The 10,142-nt window shown below is 35.3% G+C and overlaps 1 protein-coding gene across 2 annotated transcripts; it reads left to right on the plus strand.

The window, feature by feature from the left end:
• Nucleotides 1–4,802: 4,802 nt before the first annotated feature.
• On the plus strand, nt 4,803–8,059 carry LOC109803983 (Protein kinase superfamily protein). 2 transcript variants are annotated; one of them, XM_020365701.3, is made up of 3 exons: nt 4,803–5,592; nt 5,833–7,222; nt 7,807–8,059. In XM_020365701.3, the coding sequence occupies exons 1-3, from the start codon at nt 5,019–5,021 to the stop codon at nt 7,823–7,825; spliced, it is 1,983 nt and encodes a 660-aa protein (XP_020221290.1). In that variant the 5' UTR covers nt 4,803–5,018; the 3' UTR covers nt 7,826–8,059. The 2 variants fall into 2 exon arrangements, with proteins under 2 accessions (XP_020221290.1, XP_020221291.1); XM_020365702.3 differs by lacking the exon at nt 7,807–8,059 and having other exon boundaries at nt 4,805–5,592; nt 5,833–7,693.
• The last annotated feature ends 2,083 nt before the right edge of the window (nt 8,060–10,142 follow it).

Consider the following 10,142-nt stretch of genomic DNA (forward strand, 5'->3'; position numbering starts at 1 on the left):
TTGAGTGAGTTAGAAACTCACGGATTGTCTAATTCTTGGAGATTGATGGTTGTGTTTGAAAGATTTTCATTTTCGGGGTTTCGAGGTTTGATGGAAATTTGGGGTTTTTGGTTTCTTGATGGAAGGTTGAACATTGATGATTTTTCTTGAGTTTTGGATGCATGCATGTTGTGATTGTTGATGTTTTTGGGTTGCATGTGGTTAGTAGTATTGCATTTGAGTTGTAGCATGGTTTGGGTCTCCTTGGATTGCAAGTTCATGGAGGTTTTGAGTGAAAACGAAGCTGAAATCCATGGAGTTTTTGGAAGTTCAGAAACCCACAGCTATAGCCGTGGAATCACAGCTATAGCCGTGGAAGAAAAATGCACTTGCAGGAACCCACAGCTATAGCCGTGGATTCGCAGCCATAGCCGTGGGAAGGAAAAACGTGATGGCAGAGACTTGCAGCCATAGCTGTAGTTTTGCAGCCATAGCTGTGGAGAAAAATTAAAGTGGCAGAAACTTGCAGCTATGGCCGTGGATTTGCAGCCATGGCTGTGGAAGGGGAAATTGAACTGGCAGAGAGTTGCAGCTAAAGCGCTGGATTGAGCGCTGCAGCGATGGGCCTTGATGACTGAATTTGGTCTTAAGGTCTTCATGAAAGTTGTAGCCTTGGATCTTAGCTTTCCAATAGCGTTGGAATCACCAAAAAAGGAGTTCTAGAACTCCAGATATGGCTGTTTTAGTGAAGAGGGGTCGAGCTGCTAGCTTTGTTTATAGCTTTTGCGGTTTTTATCATTTTTAACATGGTAGATGAAGGAATTAAGATTTGGTGTCTTCATGAGAGTTGTAGAAAATTTAATTATCTTTCATATGAGATAATAATGAGCATGGTAGGAGTAGTATAACTCCTGATGCGCTGTTTGTTGTGATGGTTGCCATTTCACATTTAGTGATTTGGTTAAGTTGGAAATTGTTTTAGGTGCTTAGGTGTACTCTTGTCGTTTGGGTGAGTAATTTGACAAGATAGATGAGTTGTAAACAAGATGGTTGGGTCGTATTAGGTGTTGATCATGTTGTTTTAAGTTGTTAGTGATGAATGATTATTGAGCTGAATGATGATATTGTTGTGCTGCGCTGAGCGCGACCCTTGTCGCGCTGGGCGTGAGACTCCTTGGGAGTCTCTGCCTCGAGGGCGCTGGGCGCAATTTGGTTTGCGCTGGGCACGAGACCAAGGGAGGTCTCTGCCTGGCCTGCGCTGGGCACAATCGGGTATTGCGCCAGGCGCGAGAGAGCTTTGGACTCTCTGACTAAGTCTCGCCGGGCGCAAGCACGCTTACGTCGGGCGCGCTGGCCCCTGGAGCCCTCTGGTTGTGCTACGCTAGGCGTGACCATGAGTGCGCCGGGCGCGTATGAGGATGTAAAGTTATATGCTGAATTTGTTGACAATATTGTTTCATGTTGAACTAAGTCGAAATTGATGAATATGATGTGATGACTAGTTGAAATTGTTATTTGATGATGATGAGTTGTGTTAGGTGTATGTTGCTGTAAGATGCTTAGATGTGCGGTAAGACGATAGGCTGTGCTATTAAGCTGAGCTGTGCTGAATGTTGTTTATGCTGATTAATGTTGTCAATGCTGTGTTTAGCCACTACTGTGGTGCTGTTATAGCCGCTATGTCGGTGTTGTTAGCCACTATTGTGGTGCTATTATAGCCGCTATGTCGGTGCTGTTAGCCACTATTGTGGTGCTGTTATAGCCGCTAAGTCGGTGCTGTGCTCCGTGCTGATAGGAGCTGTTGTAGGCCGTAAGGCTGAGCTGTTGTAGGAGATCTCCGAGCAAATATGTGTGACGACGCATTGTGTGCTTACTACTATTTATCGATGTGTACTGTTGTTATTGTGGAATGATGTGAGATGTGTGATGTTATAAATATATATATACATAGCTGATGTTGTTAGGCTAATGGATGTTCTGATAGCTGTAGCTGTTTACTATTCTTAAATTTATGTATATGTATGTTGTTTCTTTCACTAGCTTACCCTTGTTGTTTCCATGTGGTTTGGACTGCGATGATCATACTATGTATGGGAGCAGAGCAGGGATAGGTTGGTGGCTTGTGGCAGGTATGTAGCTGGCAGATAGAGCTTATTTCTTATGGACGTTTTGGTGTTTTAGCTACTGGGTATAGTAGCTCTGGACGTATTTTTGTACATTTTGAATCTAGTCAGACTTGAACATGTATATATGTATATTCTAGACACTATATGTATACACTTGTTCTTTTCTGTCCGGTTTCTAGTGTACGGTGTAGCGTGTAGTGACCAGCCGGGTCGTTATACTTATATTAAATTTCAAAACAAGTGTTTTTTAACTTTTCAATTTAATATTAATTTAATTTTTCATATATATATATATATATATATATATATACCTAAAAATATTTTTTTTATAAAGTTATTATTGTGTTATATTATTTATAGTAAAGAAGATTAATAATAATATTTTTTAAATATTTTTTAATCTACTTATTAATTTTTATTAGTTTGTATAAAAAATTAGGAAAATTTTTATTATGAGAAAAAAATTATAAAATTAAAGTTTTCACCAACAATGTGTGATATGGTTATAGACGATTAGAAGTTTAATATCCTATTTGTGTGTATAGAAAATTGTTTATTAGGATAACTTAACCCATTAAATGGATCTTGACACCTTATTAAGAGATTAGTCTACAACTTTTGGTTAGGAAATAATTTAATTTACAATTTTTTTAAAATTGTTAATATATATAAGTGATTTTTTTTTTGTACATTAATTTTCATTATTATTTTGGTACATTAATATATGTGATTTAACACTTGTACTTCTTAACCAAAGCTTAAGATTCAATTTTCTAATTGAACATGAAGATACAACTGAAGGTACTATTTATCTTTATAATTAATTGATCGAGTGAGATAAATTATACCTCATGTCTTTTGGATAAGGAAACAAATACATATTCTTCTTTAGTTCTAAGTATAAAAATATTGATTCACTTTAATATGTAGTAATTGATAATATTCTTTTATATTTTTCATTTATGATTAAATATTTTAAAATAATTTACTCATCTCTCATACAATTTCTTTTTTATCATATTTCGGTGGATATGGACTAGCATTGCTCCAACAAAAGTTTCAGCTTTCGCTTGGAGGGTTATTTTGAATAGAATCCCAACTAAAGATAATTTGTTTAGAAGAGGTGTTCTGCAAGCAACACAATTGGAATGTGGTTTGTGTAGGAATAAGGAAGAAACTACTTCTCACTTGTTTTTTGAGTGTGAGGTCTCTTTTCAGCTCTGATGGCGTGCTTCAATTGGTTAGGATTAAATTCTGTTATGCATAATTGTTGTGTGCAAAACTTGGAACAGTTTTATGGGCTTCATTATTGTTCTGCGAAGTATCAAAATTGTTAGATTCTTATCTGGTTATCTGTTATTCGGACCATCTAGCTGGCAAGAAATGATCTCATATTCAGCTCTAAAATAATTTCTGTTTCTGAAATGCTAAATCTGGTACAATTACGCTCATGGAGATGGTTAAGGGCCAGATTCCCTTCTTTCAAGTATAATTTCTTTTCTTGGTCCAATTCTCCTAGTATCTGCCTTTCTTAATATTGTACATTGGCTGTTAGCTTTATGGGATACGAGAAGCTTGTTGGATATTAGTTAATTAAGTCGTTCTTTTTGTGAACTTTTGGGATGACGTAGATTGGATTAACTTTCTTAATTTATTTTTGTAAAATACTATGTGTATATAGGTTAGAGTAGCCTTTATACTCTTGTTAATTCTATTTTGTTTATAAAAAAAATGATTTTTTTTATGAACATAATACATGATATCTTAAAGTTAATAATTAAAAAATAATCTATCTTTAGAATGTATTTTTGTTAGTTAAATATTATGAGAATTGATTAAATTAAATAAATTAAATTTTTTATTTTAAGAACCAAATAAAGTAAACTTGTTTTTTTACCGAGTCCAAAGTTGGATTCGATTCGGACTCAATTGGTCATAGTCCGGCCCAATAACCTGTCTGACTTAGACTCATGAAAAGTGGAAGATGAGAGCAACTGCATTGAATTCAACAATTACTCTGTCCAATGGTGAGAATAATAATTCTTCCAAAGACACCAAAATTATTAATTACACACAACTGGATTTCCATTACTCTTACTTACTCATTGACTATGGTCACCCACACCATCATTACGTTTCAACCCTACCCTTCTTTTCTCTTCATGCACTACTATAAATGGGCTCCACTTCTTGATATTTCCATAATCAATTTTACAATGTTAAGATATTAGTACTTAATTAAAATATAAAATAACTACTTATTATGAAGTGCGAATTTCTTCTAGACAACTTGTTTCTTTCTCTCTCTTATTTGTGTTAAATTCAACGACAATTACATCAGCCCCTATACAAACAAGTATATTATTCGTGTGAAAGACAACGTGTGAAAAGTTGAAAAATGAATATCCCTTTCATTCACATATGTTTGTTTGTTACTATTGGTAGTCCACATCCCATAAATACTTTTTTTTATATATAAAATAAGATTTAAATCTAATAAAGTTAATTAAGAGATTAGAATTTAAGTATTAGCATTATTGTGATTGTTTAGAAAAGCAAAGTGGCAAAGTCAGAGAACCTCACTAACTAAGCAAGTAGCAAGAAATATTGCAGCCGCCCCAGGCACCGCCATTAGAAAAGCGCGTGCATGGACAGCCTTGAATTCTTTATTGTTGCTTTGGACTGACGTCGCGCGTTGCGTGCACTCTCTTCTCTCGAAAGTTGATCATCGCATACCACCTAACGCAGCCACACAGAGCCAGCAAGCACACACAATAGATTTGGATTTTGGAGTTTTGACCATCTTTATGATCATCATTCATTCATCTCCCTTAACCTCAATCCCACAAATCACCAGATTCATAAATAGAAACAAAAACATCAAGCTCCGTGTAGCATAGGTTGTGTCACCACATGTTATTTCTTTGTTCCAAAGGCATGAAGCTTGTTGGTGTGATGCTACCCTTGATGTTTGCACTGTTTCCATGCATGAGTTCGGCTGCGCCTGCTCCATCCGCATCCACGTGCCCTATGGACCTCAATTATGTGCTGAGAATTCCGTGGAACACTTCTGCTTGCCACAACTTCCAACAATCATTGGCATCAAAAAATGGAACAGATGCAAACAATTGTTGCATATCCCTCTTGTCCCTCTTTGGCATAGGACTTGCACAGCACCTCAAAGAGACTTCTCAGTTCCAACTCCCCAACCTTGCCACCTCCGTTTCATGCATCCAAGACTTCCAATCCAAGCTCTCTTCCCTCTCTCTCCCCAAAAACCTTGCCGAGTCATGCTTTGACCCTCTTCAGTTTGTCATCTCCCCCAACATATGTGCTGGGATTCAGACCATCAATGATTGGAACAAAAAGCTTGGCCAGTCCACACCTCTCCAAACTGCTTGCAGACCAGATCTCAGTGATCTCTCCCAATGTGATGTGTGTCTGGGAGCAGGGCTACAGGTCAAGCAGGAGCTTATTTCCATTGATGGTAATGACGGGATGTTTTTGTATTTGTTTGTGTGGAAATATATTTTTTAAGATGAGCGTTATGTTTATATCTTGTTGTGTACAAGTATTCACACATGTCTCACATTGGGAGGATAATATTCACTTTTGAGTTTAAACTCTGATGGATACGGCTTTCGTTTCAATGGAGATTTTGTGTGCTTCTAAACACATGTTCATTATTTTGTTCTAATAATGTGTGGTTTTGTTTGTATCTCATCAGGTAATTCTTCACATTCCATTGATTGTTTCTACTTTGCCATTCTCTATGCTGCTGGGATTGTGAATGAGTTTGGACCTGAAAGCAATGGTGCTGTCACTTGCATTTTTAGCATATCGGTTTATTCACAAGGGGGGTCTGGGGGAAAGGGTCACCAGGCTCTTGTGTTTGGCTTGACAGGAGCTGGGGTTGCTTTGTTGGTGATGTCTTCTTTGTTGGGGTTATATGTGTGGTATGACAAGAAGCATAGGAGGAAAAAGCTCGAGACTTTTGATCAATTTGATTTTGACCCTGAGGAACAAGGGTCTAGGCCTAGGTTGAGACCCAATACAGGGTCTATTTGGTTCAAGATTGAGGAACTTGAGAAGGCTACTGATAAATTTTCATCCAAGAACTTCATTGGGAGAGGTGGATTTGGGTTGGTGTTCAAGGGAACCCTGTCTGATGGGACTGTGGTGGCGGTTAAAAGGATCTTGGAATCTGATTTTCAAGGGGATGTTGAGTTTTGTAATGAGGTAGAGATTATTAGTAACCTGAAGCACAGGAATCTGGTGCCTCTTAGGGGTTGTTGTGTGGCTGAGGAGAGTGAGAAATATGATGAAAGGGGAAGCCAAAGGTATCTTGTGTATGATTACATGCCAAATGGGAACTTGGAGGATCATCTCTTTGTGTCAATGGAATCTCAGAAAGCAAAAGGGTCATTGACTTGGCCTCAGAGGAAAAGCATTATCTTGGATGTGGCTAAGGGGTTGGCCTATTTGCACTATGGAGTTAAACCTGCAATTTACCACAGGGATATCAAAGCCACTAATATACTACTTGATTCAGATATGAGAGCTAGAGTTGCTGATTTTGGACTTGCTAAACAAAGTAGGGAGGGTCAGTCTCATCTCACTACTAGAGTGGCTGGAACTCATGGATATTTAGCCCCGGAATATGCACTCTATGGTCAACTAACTGAGAAAAGTGATGTCTATAGCTTTGGTGTGGTTGTTTTGGAGATAATGTGTGGAAGAAAGGCTCTTGATTTGTCTTCATCAGGATCACCAAGGGCATTCTTGATCACAGATTGGGCTTGGTCATTGGTGAAGGCTGGGAAGATAGAGGAGGCATTGGATGGTTCCTTGGTGAAGGATGAAAACTTTCCTAGCTCAAATCCTAAGAGCATAATGGAGAGGTTTTTGCTGGTGGGAATTCTGTGCTCCCATGTGATGGTTGCTTTGAGGCCAACAATTGCCGATGCTTTGAAGATGTTGGAGGGTGATATTGAGGTTCCTCAAATCCCAGATCGGCCTATGCCTTTAGGCCATCCTTCTTTTTATAATGATGGAAGTACTTTTAGCATATCTCCAGCATTAAGCGGCCCCAAATTGCAAACTGGAGACATGCTCAGGTAATGAAGAAGTTCCCTTGTATTGCTTAAAATGTAAAAAAAAAAAATGGAAGGTGTTTCAATTCTAAGGCTTGCCACATGTCAAATTATACATGTTTGGTAACACCACTTCAGTTCATTTGAGGTTAATTAACTGATAAGTGTGAGACAAATAAATTTCCTCCCATCAACTGCTCTCAAGATCTCAAGATTGAAGCTAGCAATGACTTTAGGACAGATCTTATTTGCCTCAACAAATGCCAACAAGGAAGAAAATTAGCAGTTAGCAGGGCATCATTATAATCCAAGGAAGATAAGGATCCCTTAAATAGCTAAACGTAGGAGTTTAGGACATAAGAAAAATGTCTTGTAAAAAGAAGGTTGCATTTTTCATTATTTTCTTGTAAAACGAAGTCACAAATAAAGACTCCTGTATATAAAGGGAAATGTTACTTTTTTACAAATTCAAGTGTGTTGGGTTGTTTTTGTCAATTTCTTTTTCCTTAGAGAAAGTCTCTCCCGTTTTCTGTTATTTGTTAAATTTCCTATGTTATCCTATGTTGGATTGACGTAAATAATTTACCATTTCGTTGTTTTTAAAACAGGTCAATTAGTGAGAGCTAAGCCCTTGATAGAGATCTGCAACTCCAGAATTTAGCCTAGTATTTTTTATTTCATATGCAGGCCATTGAACAGAACAAAAGTATTTTTGTTTTCCTTTTGCTCTGTTTACCCCCAGTAAAAACAGTTTTGAATATTATGAAGATTTTAGATAGTTTTCAAATCTTGTAAAAATTATGTATAAAACATGTATAGTTTTGTATTTTTATGCTCATAAATGCAATGGATTTGGGGTTCTCTTCTCTCTAAAAGCACCAGAATTATCTGGACAAACAAGTAGTAGAGTGATAAGTAAAGTTGTTGTTTTCAATCAGAATTGTGGCGAAGTACCAACTGCTATGGACAAACAATATTGGTTGAGGGTTATGATAAGGCTAAAATGCAAGACACAAATTAACTCCTAATTATCTAATTGTTTTATGATTTTTAATTTTTAGTGTGGAGAATGGAATGGAAAAGTGGTTAAGGTTCGAATTCTTTCATGGTCATCTTTCGATAATCTCTCTAAATCCAACTCATGTTCATTTACGAGCAAATTTGCTAACATTGACCAAGTCTTATTCCTTATACCCATAAGCATTCGCTCAAATATCAAATCAAATTTAGAAATTTTCAAAACACGTGTATCATAAAGTTCTTGTTGGTTGGTCGTTTCGACATAAATATTCTCCACTCTTGTACTTTTTTTATGTTTGATTCTATTGTGTGATTCTGTTTCATCTTTATCTTTTATAGTTTGACTCTAGTTTTAACTCCCTAAATCCAACGGTGCTTCAAGTTGTATCTTTATAAAATGAGTAGTTTATTTCATACTCCCTATTTAATAGACATTCTTTCTGTCATCTGTTCACATTTTGATATCTTATAAAAATGATGTAATAGTTGAGATGATGAAATATTAAATAAATGTGTTTTATTTCAAATTTATATTTATTGAATACTACTTCCGGTTTTTTATACTCTTTTTAATAAAATTAAAAAAAAATTGATTCTTTTAATTTTTTACAGATAAATTAAGAAATAATTAATTTGTATTTATTTACATAAAATTACCCTCAATTAAAAATTCTTTCTTCTCCTCCTGTCCCCTCTTTCAAATCAAAGAGACCCTAATGCTCTTCTTAAATTAATCTTAATTACTCAACTACATGTAAGGGTATAATTTTAAAAATTACATAAAAAAATGTGTTAGACTCCCAAAAGAATCAAGGTTTTCAAACAAAACTAAAAGGCCAAAGTTTTGAAATAGAGGACGTATAAGAAACAAATGAGTAGCACTCTCTCAGTTCCATAATAAGTGTCATGTTTAAAAAAAAAATTAACAAAAAAATAAGTGTCATGTTAATTTTCAATGTAGTATAACTACCTTGGAGAAAGATAAACAATAAAAAAAGTTGAATAATGTGTATCAAAAACTCGTACTTTTTCTTAGTGAAATAGTAACACTAGTTAGAAGGAGTATGAAGAATAGTCAAATGAAAATTTGAAATTTTTTACACTGGTTCATCGACCACGTCCGGTTCTTAGTCCAAGCTGATTGAATTCTATATTTTTAAATAAAGATACAAATATTCTTTCAACAAGTTATTTTTAACTCAATTTTAATTTTTTTTTGACTTCTCTTCAAGCGAATACCAAGTATTTTTCTAACAACAAATCTCTCAAGGCCCAACAATTAAGTATTCTTTTACATTCAAGTCTCTCCAAGCTCAAAAATAATTATTCTTTTTCAAGCAAATCTCTCTAAACTCAATTTTATAATAATGGTTATGAAAGTTACACAATGTTGTGTTCGCAACGAGTGTTTACAAGAAAAAAAATTGATTTACAAAGAGAGATTCTAGATAAATGTATATCGAGCACTTAAAATTAGTGTCCCTTGTGCAAATTCTTTTATTTTTTGTGCTTTGATTCTTCTTATATAATAGCTTGGAAAAGATGATTGTTGCAAATGAAACACTTTGAACTTAACTCACAAGTTTGTTTCGTTCGTCTTTTCTTGTGTAGCAAGTGATCGTTCGACTCATTATTTAATATGAACATTAAATGCATTTTATCAAATGGTACCTTTTATTTGGTCAAGAAGGTTACTTGATAACTTTTCATATCAAACAAAGCTTATAGAAACAATGTCAATGTAAAGCAAAGATTGTATGCTTCATCTGATTTATAAAGTTTTACGAATGATCTGTGTCTTACACTTTATTTAATAAACTTTTCAAATATATGTTTAAAAATATTTTTGCAAATATTTATTCTTTATAAAAACGTTTTATTTGTTAGCATAAAAATTCTAAATTTAAGAAATTTAAATTATCTT

Source organism: Cajanus cajan, chromosome 1 (assembly GCF_000230855.2).
Source record: "Cajanus cajan strain Asha chromosome 1, NIPB_CcT2T_4, whole genome shotgun sequence".
Taxonomy (NCBI): Eukaryota; Viridiplantae; Streptophyta; class Magnoliopsida; order Fabales; family Fabaceae; genus Cajanus; species Cajanus cajan.

Excerpts from the sequence above, each read along its gene's own strand:
- LOC109803983 (XM_020365701.3), top strand. The coding sequence starts at position 5,019 with ATGTTATTTCTTTGTTCCAAAGGCATGAAGCTTGTTGGTGTGATGCTA. Across the intron at positions 5,593-5,832 it reads GGAGCTTATTTCCATTGATG|GTAATTCTTCACATTCCATT; the intron begins GTAATGACGGGA and ends GTATCTCATCAG.